The sequence below is a fragment of the Anguilla anguilla genome, chromosome 10 (genome assembly GCF_013347855.1).
Source record: "Anguilla anguilla isolate fAngAng1 chromosome 10, fAngAng1.pri, whole genome shotgun sequence".
Classification (NCBI taxonomy): Eukaryota; Metazoa; Chordata; class Actinopteri; order Anguilliformes; family Anguillidae; genus Anguilla; species Anguilla anguilla.
The window spans coordinates 29,146,296-29,168,173 of record NC_049210.1 but is presented as its reverse complement, the minus strand read 5'-3'; the positions used below and the strand labels follow the sequence as shown (position 1 = coordinate 29,168,173).

Here is a 21,878-nt window from a genome sequence, read left to right as displayed (position 1 = left end):
GTTCTTGTTAAATGAATGACCAGCGTGACAATGGTGGCACTGGAAAACTCCGTATTCGGCATAGTTGTCGTGTATGGTCTACTTCTTAAACTAGAACACAGTTTCTGTTTTCAACTCATACTTCGGTTGCAGGAGCAATGAATGTCTGAGTTGAGCAATCTAGGCATGCCGGCATGCCGACCTGTAGGGGGATTGCGCTAAGTGGTTAAGAGCTCATGCAACCATATGAATGAAAACAACAAATTCTGTGTTCTAGTTTTATTAGTAGATGATACACGACAACTACTCCAAATACGGAGTTTCTTGTCGTGTAGTTTGTCTATTTAACAAGCACCCCCTCCCTGCAGTGTCATTGGCAACTATACCCCCCAAGCTTGACACACTGGACAATAACGTCTGTCTAGGAGTTCATAAAAATGTTCTTTCTAAACAAAATATTCTTATTGCATCATAGCAACAAAATACAGCCAGCGATAGCCCAAAGGTATGCCAACACTGCAGTGAAAAACACTGCTCACTGAATAACGAAATAAAAATGAAGAATTCTTGTGTAATTGTACCACGTCATTCTACTATCAATATCTGTCACTAAATATGGAATTAATATACAATCTTACCATTGGTTTTACACGTAAAGATTTCCCTTTCAATATTAAGTGGTCATTTATTGTCTTGAACAATCCATTTGAGAAATAAACACGCAAATGTGGACGTAGTAACTCTTTTCAGTTATTTCTGGTTTTATTGATTTTATCCAGTAGAGGACAGTATACGCTTTTCAACAGAGCATGGTGTCATTTGAAGTTTATAACAATGACTGAGCTCCTCGTGCAAACAGGAACAATCAGCCGTAACATTACGCAGGAATATACAAGCACTCGTTGAGGCGTAATTGATTTTACTATTTTTGCCAACTCATCTGCATAGCTAAAGCAAATTCTCTGTGGAGTGAAATGTTGTGAGCATACATATGAGCATGACAGAGATGTATGCATTACTGCTTGTACCTTTTCAGTTATTTACGTTGAGTCATATTTTTGATATTATATTCACATTGGTCATAAGACTCAACTGTTAGCCATTGCGAATAATGCTCCAAAAGTATGTACTGGGGGCAGTTGTGCATATCACTCTCACATTTTGCACACTTGTGGTCAAGGACAAGTCAAGCACACTTGACTTGACAATAAAGCTGACTTGAAGGAGTTTATGATCCAGGGCATGTATAGTTTTATTTGTTTTATATATGATCTCTCAGTATTTGTAATAATCATTTCAAATTATTTTTCATTTCAAAGGAGAACAACTTAATTTTTGCATTTTCGCCATGATAATTGCATTTGTCGTTTTATTTCTACCTTTATTTTTACCTTAATAAATTATTAATATAAACCAATCTAACTGTAAATGGTTCAAGTGTCTTGCTTCATTTAAGCCATTTTCCAAGTCTCTACATTGCTCACATCTGGAGATATAAAGCCTTAAATAGAAAACTCCTTAAATGGGTGAGGATTGGCCAGATTTGGCATCTGTGCAAAGGGGTTATTGTGCTTACCTATAAGTACCTTTTATGTTCCTGATCTTTTTTGCCTGAAATTTGCCCTTCAGGAATCTCAAGGGAGTGTGGCTGTGCGGATGGCTCTTGGTGAGACCCAGATTGTCCAGGAGACTCGGCAGTTTCTTCTGGACAACCACATCTGCCTAGACTCCTTCAGCCAGGTATGAGTGATAAGTAATAGATGAGAACCCAGTTCTTGACCTGAAAACAGGAATGTTTTTGTATTTTGTTTTACTCATACTTTTTTCTCCTGAAAAAAAGAAAAACACCATTGACATTGTCTGCTTCAATGGGGACCTGGTTACGACCGGTGTACGGAAAATACCTCTACTGTATTCTCATACGGGGCACCACCTATGTTAGTGTAGCAGTGTAACCGCAATTAGTAATCAGTATCATTAAATAACTATTATTTAAATTATCAAACCATAAATTTGGAACTTCAGTTAATAATTACCCATGCATTGCTGTCCGTGGTCGCTGTGGGTTTTTCGGGAGAGCACGATTGTAGAGATGAGAACTGTGGCTGTTTCCTACAGTGGAGGTTTCAGCCTGAGGTCCTTTGCTGTATGCGTCGTCTGAAGGTGTCCCTTTGCTGTTTACAAAAAGTTTGTATTGCCACGGTTTCTTGTGGTCTTAACTCAGCACTGGGCGCACACTAGGCTGTACATGGGTTGAAGTAGACCTAGTCACCACAAGTTAGCACCACCTAGTTGCTGTGGAGAGCAACATTATCTGTTTGTTATAGTCTCTATGGTGATAACAGCAGTCCTAGGCTTTCTGTGAGGTTCGTAATTTAGGAGAGCCCCTCTAAGTTGTGGGAACTCACAGAGTTGTGGTAGCTCCAGGGACAAGGGCAAAAAGAGAGCAGAAAAGAGCAAGCATTGATTGTCACCCAGTTTTATTACTGGTGCGGGAATGGAACTTATACACCAGTTCACTGTGTGATTTTTAAATGCTGTGCACACAGGTGATGTCATCAAATGTGCTTTCATGTTCTTCAAGTGAAAGTCACTGTTTGTGTAGTGAGTGCGGTAACTGACCTGAAGGTACCTACACCCGGCATGCACTGTGCATCTTGTCAATTCATGACAGCTCATACTGCACAATTAAATCACCTGTTTGGTACATCCAAAGCTCAATGTTTTGGTGCTCACATTGTAGAACAGTAATCGGTTTAATAAACCGGTCATGGTCGTGTCTCATAGAAGTAGCCTGTAGAGCAGGGGTCCTCAATCTTATCCATAAAGGACCGGTGTGGGTGCAGGCTTTCATTCCAACCAAGCAGTTACACACCTGATTCTAACACTAGAGTCTTTGCCAAGGACCTTGATTATATATGTAATGTAACTAAATCTGTCTCTCTGCTATTATTTTGAAATGACCTCTTATGGAAATATTAGTAGATACCCTAATTGTCTTAACGCAGGAAATGTATGTTACCATGAAATGTGTGGAGATGTACAAAATGTCTTTAGCCTAGGTGTATGTAAACTTTTGGCCTCAACTGTATGGTACCAGCAGCCTGTTGCACCAGTACAACGTAAGTTTGATGTCAAGTTAGGGTTTAAAGTCAGCACTAAATGTTATATTCTAACTAGTTAGTTTTAAATTGAAGCTGTGTCTTTTTGCGGTTGAACCATGGATGCTTATTCTACCTAGATCTTAGGTGAGTTGACCGTAAAGGATTCCATGAACCAAAACATTGTCATATAGCTACGTGATGTTTTCATCTTCAGGCAAATCGGGTTGTGTCTTGCAGGTTTAGGAAGTGGTGTAATAACCACAATCAAAGAATTAAATTTGCCTTATCATTCTTCCAGGAGGAAAGTTTGTCCCCATTTGTCCGCTAATCTAAGGATACATCGCTTGGACAGAAAGGTAGCTAAATTAAAGTTGGGGAAATTAGTAACACTCCATAGCTTACTAGCTACTTGTTTCTAGATTTCCCACATTTTCTAGATAGTTTTCCCATCTTTTATTTGGCTACCTTTCTGTCCAAACGATTTATCCTTACAGTGGGGTGCAGAAATTTGGGCACCCCTGGTTTAAATGTCTGTCACAATTAATCTCTATGTGCTCAAAAGCAAACCTGGACTGTAAATGGTACAACATTAAACATGAGACCTTTCTGCATATTTTGAAGCAAGATACATTTTTATTTTCATATTTTACTGTTTTTAAATTATTTAAAAAAAAGGAAAAGGACCCTGTGCAAAAGTTGGGAACCCTTTTGGATTATTCTTTGTTACTTTTTAAAAAGATAAATGGCCCAGACCCAGGTGATTTACTCGTTAGGGCTTCAATGAGTCAGGTGAATTCCAGGGCTGAACTATTTATTCTGAAGTAACTCCATGCCTTCTAAAGTATCTGACTGCGGTGGCTGTTCTGTCTGGTGTTAACAACCATGAGTTCCTCTAAACAGTTGTTCAAGGATGTCAGAATCAAGATAGTTCACTTCCACCAAAAAGGAGAAGGCTCAACATTTCAAACTACCTATTTTTACTCTTAGAAACATTATCAGAAAATGGAAGATAACTGGAACAGTTGAAGTCAAAGCAAAGTCTGGAAGACCTAGACAAATTTCAGATAGAATGGCCCAAAACCTGGTGAGAAATGCTCAGTGCAATTCACACATTACTGCAGAAGAGCTGCAAAAAAATATATAGCACACACAGGTCTAGTTATTCTCAGGACAAAAATACAATGTACTTTAAACAACAAAGACCTACATGACAGAGTTGACAGAAAGAAGCCTTTCCTATGACCTCAACACAAAATTAAGCTTCTGAAGTATGCAAAAGAAAACCTTGAGAAGCCTGAAGCCTTTTGGAAGAGTGTGCTGTGGACTGACAAAACTAAAATGGAACTTTTTGGCCACAACCAAAGAAGGTATGTTTGGAGAAAAAAGGGTGAAGCAATTGTAGAGAAGAACACCTTGCCAACTGTGAAGCATGGATGTGTATCCATTATGCTTTGGGGTTGTGTGGCAGCTGGGGGCACAGGAAATACTGTGTGGGTGGAAGGAAGAATAGATTCCACCAAATATCAATAAATTCTAGATGCTAATGTCTGAAAGTCAGTCCAGACATTGAAGTTGAGAGGTTGGGTATTCCAGCAAGACAATGATCCAAAGCATACCTCAAAATAAACAATGAAGTACCTCCAGGAAAGACAGAGGTACTTCATTGGAATGGCCACCACAGTCCCCAGAGTTAAATATTATTGAATATCTGTGGAGAGATCTTAAACATTCCATGCATGCAAGAAGGCTGAAGAACATTTCTGAGCTAGAAGTGTTCTGCCAGGAGGAATGGAGAAAAAATTCTGAAAGCAAGAATCGAAGGACTGTTTGCTGGCTACAGGAAGCGTTTGCAAGCTGTTACTGTATAGTTGCCCGAGGACGAGTTAGAAAGTACTAACTAACAGGGTTCCCAAATTTTTGCACAGGACCTTTTTGCTTTTTTTATTCTTTTGAAACTAAAAAATAAAAAAAAAGTAATCTTGCTTTAAAAGAAGAAGAAATGTGTCACCTTTAACTTTGTACCATTTAGAGATCAGGTTTGCTTCTCTTCACTTAGATATTAATTGTAAAAGGCATTTTGACCAAGGGTGCCCAAATGTTTGCACCCCACTGTAGTTTGGCTAACAAATGGCGCAGACTTAAATTAACTTAATTCTTTAATTTTGGAAAACTTATCGAATTCGAAATCACTTCCTGAATCTCCTCTGAATCCCATATAGACACAACCTTCCAATCAAGCAAGTTTTAAAAATGAAGTCACCGCTCTTGCGCTTCTAAACATAGTCAACTAACATTTAGGCTAGCTAGCTAAATTGTTTGATATTAAAGAAAAATAATTAGACACTCCTTACTTTGACACATCTACAAAAGGAAACAAACTGGTATGTATTTTCCCAAAATGCCAATTCTGATTTGTTGCTAATTGTTTTTGTTACTAACTTGGTTAATGAAACGGAGCAATAGTGACATCAAGCAGTTGATCATAATCAATCTCTTAATGTCAAAAACATTGGCCTAAACTTCTAAAATGTTTTTAAACAGATGAAGGACAGTCTTTATGTTAGACCTATGTTACGATAGGTAAGATTGTAATAGTTTTTTGTTCATGCTATTTCAAATAGCTTTCAGTTGCTCCAGCTGCCAGTGTAAAAGTTGTCTAAAAATATTTTACAGACCTAAGACCTAACTAGCCTACTAGACTGCAAAGATTTTTTATTTTATGCTGCAGGCCTACAATTCATAATACATTTGTCTATTGGGTTGGCAAACCAAGAAAACATAGTTTTAGCCATGAAGAGATCCTTATTCTGCTAACATAATTCCAGGAAGACAAAGTGGTCTTTGAATCTAAATTTAACAACATTATAACTAACAAAAGAAAACAAGAAATATGGGATGGCATAAAATGATCAATGAACTCAAAAGGAGTAGAACACAGACACACAGAAGATGAGAGAGAAATGGAGAGATCTAAAAATGCAGGCGGTGGAGGACTTCCCATGCACTGTAAAATCAGGAGGTGGACAAATGCCAGACATGGGTCTGTATTCTACACTGGTGTTGCACATCATTGGAGAGGACTCCTGTCATTGGTATTTCAAGTGCACCTGAGAGGGGGCTTAATGAGATGCTGCAGCACCCCTATAAAAAGGCTTCTGCACTACTCTTCAACATAGCAGAACATCCATGTTCAGCACTAGAAGCACCTTTCTAATCACCAGAGTCCACATCAAGCTGTGAAACTGATCTTAATGTAGAAAACGCTCAGGTACCAGACAGTCATTTTGGGATAGTTCCAGTATCAGGCAACCACCGGTTAAATGTAAAAGCTTTCTAGCACAGATGAAGAGGATGTCAATTCATTGTGATGTTGCCTCCTTACTATTGAAATTGAGACCGTCAAGCAGAAGACACTGAAAATTTTGTTATTTGTCCCTGTACATATTCTGAATTGGAATTGTGTGGATTTGTTGTAAATCAGTTCAATGTTTAAAAAACAATGCATGAAATAAATGCAGACATTCGGAAATTTTGCCTCATAGTTTTTTTTAGTTTTTTTTAACAAATGTGATTAGAACAGAGGAAAAAATTATCAATTTGACACTCCCATATTCATAGTTAACTGGGTTATGTCATTAGTCCATCAAGGCTACTGTATTAACATAATGGAAACAGAATTGGCTATTTTTTTTGTCTTGCTGCAAATCAGCTATCTTGTCCCGGCACACTGGGCAGGGAGATCGCAAGCCGAGCAATATCAATCTCTTGCCAAAAAGTAAGTCATTGGGAAAGACTTTGTTGTCAAACGGGTAGTAAAATCTCTCCGTAATAACCACCCAGTGTGGCGGGCAACTGAGAATGACACACACGGCTTGCTTGAATGTACAAAGGAATGATAAGTAACGTAACGTACCGCAACGCAGCTGCAGGGAGACGCTACCGGCTTCGGGGCACTGCGTCTTCGTCCGGTCGCCCTCCTTATCGACAACAGCATCGGGGGTCCCGGAAAGCGGTCGCTAGCTGCGTCCAAAACTGAAGATATATCAGAGGTGTTATCTCCGCAACTACAATGCCCACACCGTAAAGTCTTTATCAGCTTCATCGCACGATTGCAATGAATGAATTTTTTGTGATTATATGTGCGAAACAATTCCAGCAATTCTTATCAAAGCGGTGGTCATTCCGTTCCTCAGTAGTATGTCAGAGGAGAGAGCGACACATTCACACCTGGCTCTGGGTACCAAAGCCTGCTGCCTATTGCCTATTAGCAGGGTATTTTTGCAATGAAAATGGCACAAACTCTGTATTTCTTACCTGATTCAATTACTTAAACGCATTAATTTTAAGCCCAAATATTTAGGAAAAGTCATGGAAGGAGAGTAGCTATTGCATTTACAGTGTTGGAGTAATTTTAATTTTGAAGTCTTAAATGCCCATTGGCGTCACCTCTGGCCTTTCTACTTAAAGTCGGACTGAAATTGCTTCGCTTATATTTTGTACTACCCATGGTGGTAAAACAGGCAGTGTCAGCTGTATTATCAAATCATTTACAATTCATAATTTTTTGTTTTGAATTATAAAAATTGGTGTTTTAAAAATCACTGCGCCACCTACTGTGCTTTTTTCACAGGCTGCCATCTTGAATTTGGCTGCTGCTCATTTAACAGAAAACGCCTTTGTAGATTGGGCTGATTTTTTGGTGGTGAATTGGACTTGACCACACGAAGGCTGGTTTCCCTCGGTGACTCCACCACTAATTTTATATGGCCGCCATCTTGAATTTGGTTTCCGCTCATTTAACAGAAAACGCCTTTGTCGATCGGGCTGATTTTTTGGTGGTGAATTGGACTTGACCACACGAAGGCTGGTTTCAATCGGTGACGCCACTGCTCATTCAGTATGGCTGCCATCTTGAATTTGGTGTCTGTTCATTTAAAAGAAAACGCCTTCTTCGATCAGGCAGATTTTTTGGTGGTGAATTGGACTTGACCACACAAAGGCTGGTTTCGATCAGTGACGCTACCGCTCATCTAATATTACATTACATTATAGGCATTTAGCAGACGCTCTTATCCAGAGCGACGTACAACAAGTGCATAGGTTTCATGATGTAGAGGCGCAAAAGAAACACTAGAGTGAAGTAAGGATCGTAGTGCCAGAAGTGACCACATCGATCAGGACTCCAACCCTGTAGAGTAAGCTTGTTCAGCAAGCAAGAATCCTACCAAGTACAAACTAGCACTGGAATCACACCTAATCATACAAAAACAATCCTGCCAGATACACTAACATAATCAAATTATCCTAGCTAGGTACAGTGAGCTGAACTATAGGCTAGGGAGGGATGGGGAGAGGTGCAGCCTGAAGAGATGAGTCTTCAGTCTGCGTTTGAAAGTGGTGAGATTCTCTGCTGTTCTGACCGTCACGGGGAGGTCATTCCACCAGCGAGGGGCCAGGACAGACAGCAGACGGGAGCGGGAAGTGCAGACGCGAAGAGGGGGAGGTGCCAAGCGTCCAGAGGTGGCAGAACGGAGAGGTCTGGCTGGTGTGTAGGGTCTGATGATCCTCTGGATGTATCCTGGTGCTGACCCCTTAGCTGCCTGGTATGCAAGCACCAAGGTCTTAAATTTGATGCGAGCCATAACAGGCAGCCAGTGGAGGTCAGTGAGCAGGGGGGTGACATGGGAATGTCTGGGGAGGTTGTAGACCAGACGCGCTGCAGCATTCTGGATGAGCTGCAGGGGTCTGATGGCAGATGCTGGCAGACCAGCCAGTAGCGAGTTGCAGTAGTCCAAGCGGGACAGGACCATCGCTTGAACCAGGAGCTGGGTTGCGTAGGTGGTGAGGAAGGGGCGGATTCTCCGCCCCTAATATGGCTGCCTTCATGTGGTTGACCATGTACAGTCGGGCATATGCCATACTTTACGGTTTAAAGTTCAGGTTGACGTTACAAGATAAGTAAGTAGTCCACTGCCTCGTGATTTATCAGTAAACAATTCACTATTTTTACAGCATAAAAGCATTTCGATGTGAAAATAAGATATTACACACTGTTGATGCGTCTCAAAGAGAGGAGACGATTCACCTCATATCAACTTGCGAGTCCCGTTTCCAATGTCAGTTTGAAGTTGGGCATCACCTCCCTCATGGTCGAGAACAACAGAGACCACATAAAGATGATATTACTCATCCAAGGTGCCTCAAAAAAGTGTTGGGTTGCTTTGACAGTATGCTTTGGGTCATTGTCCATCTGCACTGTGAAGCGCCGTCCAATGAGTTTTGAAGCATTTGGCTGAATCTGAGCAGATAATATAGTCCTATACACTTCAGAATTCGTCAGCAGTCACATCATCAATAAATACAAGGGAACCAGTTCCAGTGGCAGCCATACATGCCCACGCCATAGCACTACCTCCACCATGCTTCACAGATGAGGTATGGTATGCTTTGGATAATGAGCAGTTCCTTCCCTTCTCCATACTCTTCTCTTCCCATCATTCTGGTACAAGTTGACCTTTGTCTCATCTATCCATAGGATGTGGTTTCAGAACTCTACTGGCTTTTTTAGATGTTTTTTGGCATGCTCTAATCTGGTCTACCTGTTTTTGAGGCTTACCAATGGTTTACATCTTGTGGTAAACCCTCTGTATTTACTCTGGTGAAGTCTTCTCTTGATTGTTGACTTTGACATAGATACGCCTACCTCCTGGAGGGTGTTCTTGATCTGGCCAACTGTTGCGAAGGGGTTTTTCTTCACCAGGGAAAGTATTCTTCTGTCATCCACCACAGTTGTTTTCCGTGGTCTTCCGGGCCATTTGGTGTTCCTGAGCTCACCAGTGCGATCTTTCTTTTTAAGAATGTACCAAATAGTTGATTTGGCCACATCTAATGTTTTTGCTATGTCTCTGATGGGTTTTTGGTTTTGTTCAGCCTAATGATGGCTTGCTTCAACGACAGTGACAGATCTTTGGACTTCATATTGAGAGTTAACAGCAACAGATTCCAAATGCAAATGCCACAAATCAATTCTCGACCTTTTATCTGCTTATTGTAAATGAAATAATGAGGGAATAACACACACCTGGCCATGGAACAGCTGAGCAGCCTGTTGTCCAATTACCTTTGGTCCCTTAAAAAGGGGGGGACCACATATAAAAAGTGCTGTAATTCCAACACCGTTCACCCGATTTGGATGTAAATACCTTCAAATTAAATCTGAAGGTCTGCACTTTGAGCTCATATTCACTATTTAATTTCAACTCCAATATGCTGTGGTAGACAGCTAAAATAACAATAACTTTGTCAATGTCCAAATATAACTCTCTTTGGATTTTGCTAAATGGGGGTAGTTTTTTTTAAATATTTAGCCTGGAACTTTTAAATTTTCATTCAAACAGCTCTGACATGTCAGTAGTCATTACCCATTTCAATTCTGTTCATAACTTAATCGAGCCAATAAGTTATGCTGAATTTTTACTACCATTCCCGTAAATGGCTGTACATCAAAACTTCCAGGTAGCCTACTGTTGTAAGGTCTGCATAATGACATGAGGACAATGTAGTGACCTGTGAATGAAGTTATGATTGTTGTTTTACAGGTTTGCAAAAAGGAGCATTTATCTAATTTTTGATTGTGGTACTGGAGCATTTGTGATGTAATCGGCAAGAAAACACAAAATTAAGTTTGGGGCTTTATTGTGTGGACATATGAATTTGTTTGTGAATTCTTTCTGTTTATATGAGGTCAGAAGTTAATGCTCTTAAGGGTTAAGGGTTAAGGGTTGAGAGTGTAACATTGCTGTTATTTCTGTAGGAAACCCTGAAAAGTTCCAAACTCTCAGTACTGTGTAGGTACGCCGTAACTTGGTGGGATGGCATACTTGCCATCCCAATAATAGTAGGCTTGACCTATAGGAAGTCCAGTGGAGATGAGAAGAACTTGGCTGGCTTTGAGTAGCAAGCCAACTTTAGCTGTCTGCAGTTCTGTGATGCTTGGTTGAAGGCCTGTCATATTACTGTTATGGCATTTGCGAGCTAGAGTGATCGCAAGTTGCAGGGCAGGCTTTGAACAACCAGTAGAACTGAAGAATTGAAAATGAACATACAATAAGTTATTTTTTAATTCGTATAAATACTGTACATTGTCAAGATACAAGCTGTACTTGAAGGTGGTGTGTCACATTACTAAGGTGATGAGCCGTTGTATCCTGTGTGTACCCCAGGCTTCAGGCCCTCGCAGTACCTCAGTCCTGCTGGTGAAGAACCTTCCGGCAGACATCCAGGTCTCTGAGTTGGAGGCCCTATTCTCACTCCATGGCTCCCTGGGCCGTGTCCTTCTGCCCCCCTCTGGCCTGACTGCCATCGTGGAATACTTGGAGCCTACTGAGGCAAAGCGGGCCTTCACTAAACTGGCTTACACCAAGGTACTCTTAACACAGACAATTTATAACATTAATACTGGTTTCTTTGATGACATGTTTCCTACATGAGTGCTAAAAAGTGGTTCATGCTCGATAGTTTGAAAAATATTTGACTTGTCAGTGTCGGTTGTCCAAGGCTTCTGCTTTTAGATTCTTTTCTCACAAATGCTGTGCTATAATCTCAAATGAAATTGTATATTTTTCAGCAAATTATCAAAAGTAGTATTTGTTCAGTTTTTGATTACAGCGAATCAATTGAAGGCTCGTTGTCACTGATGCATAATGACAAAGTTCACACTTTGTCATTTACACTCTAAATGATGTTAGGCAATAATGATTCCACTGTACACCAACAAGGGAGAAATCTTACCAATGCTCTTCACTGAACAATTTCTGCCATTTCTTTTTCATTCATATGTATTGCTATTGACACTTTTTTTCGCCATGTCCTTTAACATCCAAAACCATGTATAGCAAAGTACATTATATTTGGGTCTTAAGAAACTTATATGGAGTTGGAAGTTCTCACAGCTTAGTTGCCAGTACATATCCTGTAAATGTATTATATAATTGAATGTAATATTGCTTGCTATTTAGTTATCTAGATTATTTATTTATTTAGCTATCTAGTTAGCATATTGTGCTAATCGAGAAAATGTTTATCAAAAATGTCTTTACATTTTTTTTATGTGCATTTGGTCTTAAGGCAGTCAACATGAGCCAGAATAAGAGGGCAGCCAAAATACATAGCAGGAATTATACATCTTTTTTTTTTTTTTTTTAGTTTTGGTTAGCATTTTGATTTATTAGACCAATGTTAGTTAAATTTAAGGCATTTGGATCAGAAAGGGTAGAGGTTTCTTGAAGGTACATTATGTCTGTATTCTAAGCAATATAGAAGCAGTAATGACTCTTTTATGTTAGTAGGAATTTCACTCCTTGCCTTCTGTTTGTTATGTTTGTCACACACCTGTCTATGGCTGCCCTTAGTTCCAGCATGTTCCTCTGTATTTGGAGTGGGCTCCAGTGGGCATCTTCTCTGCACCCCTTCCCTGCAAGGCAGAGAACCACCCTGCAGAAAGTGGGCCAGGTAGTGCCTATCTTTTTTGTTTTATTTAATTTGAAATCAGGAATATTTATCTTCAAGGTTTAACATATTTGAAATATTAGTGTTCTTTTATAAGTAATTTGACAAAAAATATACAACATGAGAGCTACATGCTGTTTTATATTTGTGAAATGGACTCAATGACCACTTTGTCAGGTACACCTGCTTGTTAATGGAAAAAGCCTGCTCCTCCAAACAGTGAGTCGTGTGGTTGCAACTCAATATATAAAGCGTGCATATAGAGGTTTGGTTGTTGTTCAGCCAAACATTAGAATGGGCAATACGTGTGATCTCAGCACCTGTGACTGTGGTATGATTGTTGGAGCCATTCATAGTGGTTCCAGCATCTCACACACCACATAGTTTACAGAGAATGGTGCAATAAACAGTAAAAATCCAGTAGATCCAAGAAGATTTAAATAAAATCCAGACGTGGGCAGAAACCTGGCAAATGAAATTTAATATAGCCAAATGTAAAGTTCTGCATGTGGGAAATAAAAACATTAGGCAGGATTACTTTATGGAAGGAACAAAATTAGAATGTGCTCAGTTTGAAAAAGACTTGGGAGTAATGATTGATCAAAGCCTTTCAGGTTCTAGGCACTGTGCTGTAGCAGTAAAAAAGGCCTACAGGATGCTGGGATATATAGCAATTGTATTGAGTATAAATCCACTGAAGTTATACTTATACAATACATTTGTTAGACAACACTTGGAGTATTGTGTGCAGTTCTGGGGACCGTACTACAAGAAAGATATAAGCCAAAAGATTCCACCAAAAGTACCCAGAATTTTTAGTCTCAGGAACTACTTTTCAGGGAACTAAAAGGTTCCTTCAGCCCATTGTTGTCTGCGTTTCCACCGCGGTCTAAAGTCCCGCGAAGATTAGGCAAATTAGCCCACTGACGTATGAAAAAGCGACGTTGTCGTCGGTCCATCTGCCCTATGATTTCTGTAACCCTATACTACCACCGAAGTAGCCTACATTATTTTCTAATAACTGGGACAGCCCGGAGGGGTTTATTCCACTTATATACAACGGGTTACCAACAATGACTATATATGGTTACTTTTGTATTTATTGATTTTTATCGATTTAATCACCTGAAATTGAAATATTCTTCTGCAGCCGTTTGGGCATATTTTACCGTTGTCAAGCAAAACTGTCGTTGGTAGTTGAACTTGGACCGTTGTTATGCAACAAATAGGATATAACAGGCCAATAGTCAGATTGTAACTGTTTTATATATCCTCTCAAACACATTCATTATGTTTTTATGCGAACATTCACTTTCATGTCTTGACATCTGAGGCGACAGAATGCATTCACATTCCACAAATAACTGGCAACAACAGCAGAAAACATGCACACATTGTAAACAATTTGCTGTTGAATTGATTACCTTCTCATTGTCAATTCCATATAGGTTAATCGCAAAATGACAAGAATAGAACAAAAACTCGGACTAGCGTGAAAATTTTAATTAGCAGTGGTACAGCCACCGTTTGCTTTCCTTCAGTTACTGCTAGCCGAGCAGCGAAGTGTGCCCTCCAGATGCGAACCATGCACCATAAATGAGTCCATAGTCTTCCTGGTCTTTTTGTGGAATTGAAGAATGGCAGAGTAAAATTACGGCAGTCTGAAAAAGCTAAAGGGACGATTACTAGAATTAACCTGTTATTTTACCCTGACAAAAAGTGTGGAAGGTGATTTCCAGTTTGCTTTTACTGTATCACCAATGTAAATTACGCAGAACTACCGCATACCTCACATAACTGTAAAACAGAACGTTTTGAGTCAATTACAACGGGCTAACAAAGAAAATCCGGAAGAAAATATTCAGCAAGCGAATTAAACCGTTTGAATGTTTTGGTACGTAATATGCTGTCCCAGCACGAATGCTTAGCATTTTATAAAATGAATACTAAAGCAAGAAAAGAACAGAAGAGCACACGTTATAATTCCAAGACGTTGGCAGGCTATAACCAAAAGTAGGCTACTGCGCCACATAACATACAAGTTTGATTTCAAGTTATTATGAAAATAAATCGGTTTGCGGCTGCAGATTTTTTAAAATGGCGGTTGAAATAAAACACTGCAAGTAGTCGACCAATCAGAAATTTTCAGCGCTTGCGCCCCACCCCAAAGGTTCCAGTACTTTTGGAAAGTACTACCCCCCGAGCAGGGACTTTTTTTGGGGGTAAAATAAAGTCCCCGGAACTTAATTTAGACCCTAGTTCCTGCGGTCGAAACGCACTGAGTTCCCCAAAAGGTTCCTAGTTCCAGGGTAAAGTTCCTGCGGTGGAAACGCAGCTATAGAGGCTCTGGAAATTGATTCCTGGTTTGAAAGATAAAAGTTATGAGGAAAGATTTGTTTGAGGCTTGAGGCTTCAAGTTATAAAGGGGATCAACAATGCGAACTACAAGAGATTCTTCAGGTTGAGATCTGTAAGGAGAATGAGGGGACATAAATGGAAATGAGCAAAATGTAGATTCCATACAGGCATTAGTAAGATTTTTTTAACGCCTATAATGGTCAATGTGTGGAATAGCCTGTCAAGTCACGTAGTGGAGGCACAAACTCTGGGGATTTTCAAGACTAGGCTTGATACGGTGTTAGATACTATTGAGTCTGTAGGTAAACAGAGCACTAGTTTAGTCAGGAATATGGCGAGCATTGTTGGACTGAATGGCCTGTTCTAGTCATATTGTTATGTTATCTTATGTTAATTTATTTCTTTCTTGTTGTCACTTAAAAGTTGGAGCAGTTTTGTTCAGGCAGAAATACAGTTCATATAGAAGACATTGATCACTAAAAAGTTACAATTGCTCTCTCTTTCTCTCTTACTTACACATAAACACACACACACACTCACACTCTCTCTCACTCTCACTGACTTACTCACTCTCAGAGTCCCATAATGCAGTCTCTGCTGCTGAACAGTTCAGTGATGAGGAGAGTGTGCCAGGCTCCACACTCTTCATAAAGAACCTCAACTTCAGCACCACTGAAGAGACTCTCAGGGAGGTAAGGTCATTTTCCTTATTGTGAGAATTTTTTCACCAGGGCTAGCTGATTGTAATGGGCTCAGTTTAGCCGGCGGACGCTGCATGCAATGACAATACAAAGAGGGATGGTGGAAGTATGTCTGTCAAATCAGCTGCGGTGTAACTAACAATTATTTTTAAAAGGATAGTTAATTTTCCTGACTTTGATTTGACTGTCACTATGTGTCTGGTATTAGAGCATAAAAAAGAAACACTTAAAATAACAATTGCGCAGCGCTGACTCTCATGGGCTACAAGTCATCCGACTAGTAGCCTATTATCTTTTTGGAGTAGCGCCAAAGCAAGCGTGAAACTTCTCTGAAATGGTTTACAATAAAATAGACTACAGTACCATACTAACAGAGAGTTAGCTGCATATTTTTAGGATGGTCTTGATTGCAGTATTCAATTGGAATTTAGTATCAGCTGATCCCCAGCAAGTCTCCTGCTTGTCCCAAAATAAGCATGCTCCTGAACAGAATGATGAATAAAAGCTGTTGAACAATGCTGAGTTGAATTATTGGTACTTTCATCCTTGTTTCAGTCTCTTAAATGACAATATTGTCAGCTAGCCTTCTAAATTAATAATGGTGGTGAAATCTAAACAAAACATTTTTTGTTTGAGCATTAAATAGTGTAACTAAAATACCATTTTAATGAAAGAAAAGTTCTGAATTTAACCAAGGACAGCAATTTTGGTGACAATAACACCATGTACAGCATATTTATTATTTGTTTTCAGTCCAACTTTCTGTATTAGCCTGGTGCAGAAGAACCATGAAAGGTTGTTCGCAACTTTAGTATCCTCTAGATGGCAATTTAAAATGCACTACAATCAGGATTTTAATGGGACTAGAGTAGATTGGTCTTGATCATATTCTACATCCAGAAAGTACGAAAAGTCTCTAGTAAATCCTGTGCTAGTCTGCAACTTGAGAGCACCCTGCAGATGACCCATAGTTCTTTGTTAGTTTTAAAATGTTGAGGTGAAGTTTAATTATGGCTATTTAAAAAAAAAAGATGATTATTGAAATAACGCAGCTAATAGAGAGGAGTGTAGTTGATGTAGGCTAATTGTGTAGTCTAAATGCTATGTTTAGGCTAAGTGATTATTTATTTGAACATTTCTTTAACACATAAATGTTTTGTTTATATACACGTTGTGCCACTTTCGATTTTGTATATTATATATTTCTTTAAACATTTGTTTAAAATGTACACTACGTGACCAGAAGTATGTGGACACCTGACATCCATAATCTCATCCAAAATTACGAGCATTAATATTGAGTTTGGCCACCCTTGCTGCTATAACAACCTCCACTCTTCTGGGGAGGCTTTATACTAGATGTTGGAGCGTTGTGGCACTGATTGAGCAATTAGGCCTGGCTTGCAGCTGACTTTCCAATTTATCCTTGAAGTGTTGGATATGTTTGAGGTCATGGATCTGTACAAGCTAGTCAAGTTCTTTCATAATGTTCTCGACAAGGCCATTCGAATATTAGCTTTTGTAATTAGTTAGAGTTTGAATATATTCGAATATCATTTGCCTATAATTCACAAAAATAAGCTGCTTATTGTCAGGCGCAATATGCACGTGACGCTCCCTCTAAACTGGCCTACGCGTTATTTTCCACAAGCGGGCAGTAGAATAGGGGGCATCGGTGAACTTTAATACGACTGTGGAAACAGTCGTGGCTCTACTTCAGGTCTTCACTTGATGTATGCATGCAAGTTCATTTTATAAATGAGCCCCCTTCAGTTTCTATAGCCTAATGCGCAAATGAATAAAGCACTTTCTCGTGGATGTAACTTGCCACAAATCTGCATTTATTAATCATAGGGAAATTATTGTTTATAGGAAATCCTTGTTTATTTCTTAACACAAAAACTATTCAAACAGCTAATACCTGTAGCCTAAAACAACATACATTACTCTGTTTAGTTTGTTTAACTTCTTTCATCATCCAATTTTATCAAAATCTTCAGAAAAGAAAGGAAACATAGCCTGCCATGGGAACATTATTTAGCCTAAATTGTTAGCTGACCAGATCTGTTGAACGAAGTGAAAAAAGAGACTGGCTCGCGAGGCTAGTTGACCAGTAACGTTAGGTGTCCATGGAGCTGAAAGTATCACCGGAGGTTATTGGCAAGGAAAACCAGACGATCCACTTGCCCTGGGTCCAGGGCAGAACGTTTTTTGTTGACAGAGGAAGTAACGTTAGCACAGGAAATGAACTTTGCGTGCATGAACATGATTTGCCGCATGAAATTAAAGCCTGCATGTTAATTACAATACGCAGGATCAAAAACTAATATTCGAATGCTCAAATTTAGGTTCGAACTTTTAAAAAAAGAAAGATTTTCGAATAGTTTTCGAACTTCGAATATTTTTTGACAGCCCTAGTGCCTGGGGACATTGTGATGCTGAAACAGGAAAGGGCCTTCCTCTAACTGTTGGGGAAGCACAGAATTGTCAAGTATTTGTTAAAGATTTGCCTTTACTGGAACTAAGGGCCTAGACCAAACCATAAAACAGCCCCAGGCCAAGGAGTGTCCAGATACCTTTGGTCATATAGTCTATATACGTTTTGTTCATATACATTTTGTCCCATGTTCAATCTTGCATATTCACAAACCAATTTCAGTGATTTTCCTTTGCTTTAGCGAACACTTTTCATGTTCAGGGATGGCCAATGTATTTCTACACTAGCTTTTTTCCTAGGACATACATTCCTGTTGTATTTGGTTCATAAATGCTATTTTACTTTGGATAGAACGACACCTTAAAAACATGACCTTGTCTCGTCTCCATCCTACAGGGGGCATCATGATACGGCAGTTGGGGCAAAAACTACTCTTTTTGTTGTAGTTAACTGTATGCTTGTGTGCACCTATTGCAGGCCTTTTCCAAGTGCGGTGCTGTGAAGAACTGTACAATCTCCAAGAAGAAAGACAAAATGGGTATGGAGGTCATTTGCTACTATGTGGGCATATCCTTTATTTAACATCCTCTGTGTTTTGTGGTTTTATGGTCAGTATCCCCCCCTTCCAACAGGTCAACTGCTGTCAATGGGCTATGGCTTTGTGGTGTACAAGAGCCCCCAAGTAGCACAGACGGCCTTGAGACAACTTCAGGTACAGCGTGCACCCGTGGTCCCCTCTTGCCCCTTCTTAACCTCGCCTCAGAAACTCTGTAGGAGTTGATTTTACCAACTGTGGGATTGTGAACACAAAATTCTCTGATATCATTTCTGCTGTAATGTCTGTCAGTGCACTACATTCCTCAGCCAAAATCACACTTGCTATCTGCAATCCAGCACTACTTAACATATTTCACCACCTTGTACAGTGCATGTACTTACTTCGGTAAGTATTCAGACCCCTTCTCTTTTTCCACATTTTGTTACGTTATAGCCTGTTTTATACCGAAAATGCTGATAATAAAGTCCCTGTGCAGCCTCCCTTTTCTTACATTTAAATTGTTCCTTTAGTTACTAAATTACAATATATATGTATTTTTTCTACTTATTAGACTTTGAAAAGATAAAAAACCTGCTTTGATGTATAACTTGAATTTTTTAATATAGCAGACTCAAGACTGGCTGGGCGTGTCAGTTCTGTCCTAATTATTTATGCATTCACGTTTGATTGACAGCCCGGGCCGCTCACTCCCGCTGACCTGGATCAGTGCTCACTGCCTCACTCCACGTAACGTCAGTTGTTAATTAAAGCTAGTTATCCTTCGACCGTAATAATGGATAACGAGTACAGCAATAACAGCATTAGAAATATTGAGCCGTATATTCATAAGCCCATTGCTTACAGCCTACAATATAGGACCCTAACGTTATAGGATAACCTACGTTAGCACATAACATTGTCGATTGGTTTTTTTCAGCAGTAACGTTTTAACCGTCTGGAGAATAAAGTAACGTTACACTCGCCAGCTAACATTAGCTATGTTTACACAAGATAAGTACAGCTCATTGCTACATTAACAAAATTATCGATAGCCAGACAGCAAGTAAATAGCCAGACAGCGAGTAAATTGGAGGGATGAGGTTAACGCTAATGTTATAGTTTGTAGGCTTGATTCGATTAATAGCAGAACGTCATCTAGCCCGAACGGATGCATACCGGAACCGGTCCATTCAACCGGTAAGCGTCCGTTCGGGCTAAACATTATCGACAGCGAAGTAAAGTGAGGTTAGGATGGCAAACATTATGATTTGTAATATAATCTATATCAACGTTAAGTAACTTTAACGTTAACTGATCGTATTAAGCAAAAGCTTAATTAGATGATCAATAGCATCAAAGCTATCTAGGATTCCCTGGTTGGGTTAGTTAGCTACGTTGCGTTTCATGCACATTGAGCTAGGTAGCATGCGTAAAACACCTAAAGTAAAAAGACAAACAGACCTTTTCTTGATCTTGATTGATAGTTGGCACTGCATCTGGCTTTAGAAACATTGTCTTGGCAAAACCCATCCTCTTCTGTTCATAATTGTAGAATTAATCGGGTAAAATATATACTGCACAATCTTGTCACCTTTGATATTTCTAACTGTGCACCGTTTTGTTTTTCTATATAATCGCTCCAGACCTATTGGAGACTTGGATCTTTTGGCAAGGCGTGAAAAGATGCATTCCTATCTCTGCTGTCTTTAATCACACAATAAGGCATTGTTGATCTGGATAGTTAATGTCAGCAGCAGACCTGCATAATATATATATGAGAATTTGATCATGGCTTTGAACTTGGGAGCGCACGTAATACATAAATATTCATACTAGGTGAGTGTTTTGGCCACCGCACATTGGTCAATGCAAATTAGAAACGTTCGTGACATCACGTATTTGGTCTCAAAACCACCAATACCAAATACTCCACCAGGCGGCAATGTCGAGCATTGTATAGTTTTTAGGAAAAAATACAGACAATCACAGACAATCATTATAAAATACATACTTAATTCACATACACATTGACATTCAAATCCATTACATACATGTGTGAAATACTTTTAACATCAATGTGTGAGTAACCTTATAGTCTTTGGTCATAATATAAGCATTTTAAAATCATGATTTTGACTGCACAGGGTCTTTAAAATAAAAAAAAACAGAAATATCACATTTACATAAGCCTTTACTCAGTACTTTGTTGTCTTCTTGGGAATGACGCTACAAGCTTGGCACACCTGTATTTGAGGTATTGCTCCGATTATTCTCTGCAGATCCTCTCTAGCTCTGTCAGGTTTAATGGGGAGCGTATCCTGCCGAATTGAACCATTTAGAGAAAAACATTACCTCAGGGGTACTGCTTACTGTTCTTGGAAGGCTGCAGTCTAGTCGTTTATATAGAAAACTAACTAGCTCTTTTATAGCCTAAGCTGCTTTCTGTTCTCCAGCACTGCACTGTGGATAACCACCAGCTGGAACTGAAGATCTCAGAGAGAGCCACCAGGTAAGGATTCAGACCTGTCATAAAAGTGGGAGTTGGAGAATACTTCTCCTCAATGTGAACTGTGAACTCCCTCTTTCAGACCCGCCACAGTCAGCTCTCGCAAGAAGCAGACAGCCAAGAAGCAGACCTCCTCAAAAATCCTGGTGCGCAACATCCCCTTCCAGGCCACTGTTCGGGAGCTGCGGGAGCTCTTCAGGTAAGCCCCCCTTTTACTGGTCTTGTCTTGTGTTTCTTGCAGATTACGTTACATTACAGGCATTTAGCAGACGGTCTTATCCAGAGCGATTTACACAACTTTTTACATAGCATGTACATTGCATCCATTTATACAGATGGATATATGCTTCGGCAATGCAGGTTAAGTACCTTTCTTAAGGGAATCAAACCTGCAACCTTTATGTTACAAGACCAGCTCCTTACCTGTTATACTACAGTGCCGCCTACAGATTTCACATGTTCAGTATCCAGTTACTGGGTGCTCCCTGAATACTGGTTTTACACTCCATAATATTTTGTATATATGTATGTACATTTTGTATGTATGTACAGTTGAGGCCAAAGGTTTACATACTTTACTATGTTAAAATGAAATAAGATTATCATTTCTCCTTAGTAAGTCTGGCCAACATCATACATAGGCCAAAAGTTTATATACACCTAGGCTAAAGATATTCAAACTCAGTTTTTCACAACTTTGCACATTTCATGTTACCATACCCTAATTGACTTGCCAAAAGAAATGTAT

General features: G+C 39.5%; 1 protein-coding gene across 1 annotated transcript in view; it reads left to right on the top strand.

Annotated features, from left to right (window-relative positions):
• The window catches only part of rbm19 (RNA binding motif protein 19), an 89,686-nt gene that overhangs the window by 45,919 nt on the left and 21,889 nt on the right, over window positions 1-21,878 (top strand). Inside the window, exons 14-21 of the mRNA XM_035378507.1 lie at window positions 1,609-1,719; window positions 11,306-11,506; window positions 12,494-12,593; window positions 15,525-15,640; window positions 18,564-18,624; window positions 18,719-18,798; window positions 21,078-21,133; window positions 21,213-21,329. Coding sequence (XP_035234398.1) covers window positions 1,609-1,719; window positions 11,306-11,506; window positions 12,494-12,593; window positions 15,525-15,640; window positions 18,564-18,624; window positions 18,719-18,798; window positions 21,078-21,133; window positions 21,213-21,329 — 842 coding nt within the window. The remainder of the gene's footprint in view (window positions 1-1,608; window positions 1,720-11,305; window positions 11,507-12,493; window positions 12,594-15,524; window positions 15,641-18,563; window positions 18,625-18,718; window positions 18,799-21,077; window positions 21,134-21,212; window positions 21,330-21,878) is intronic.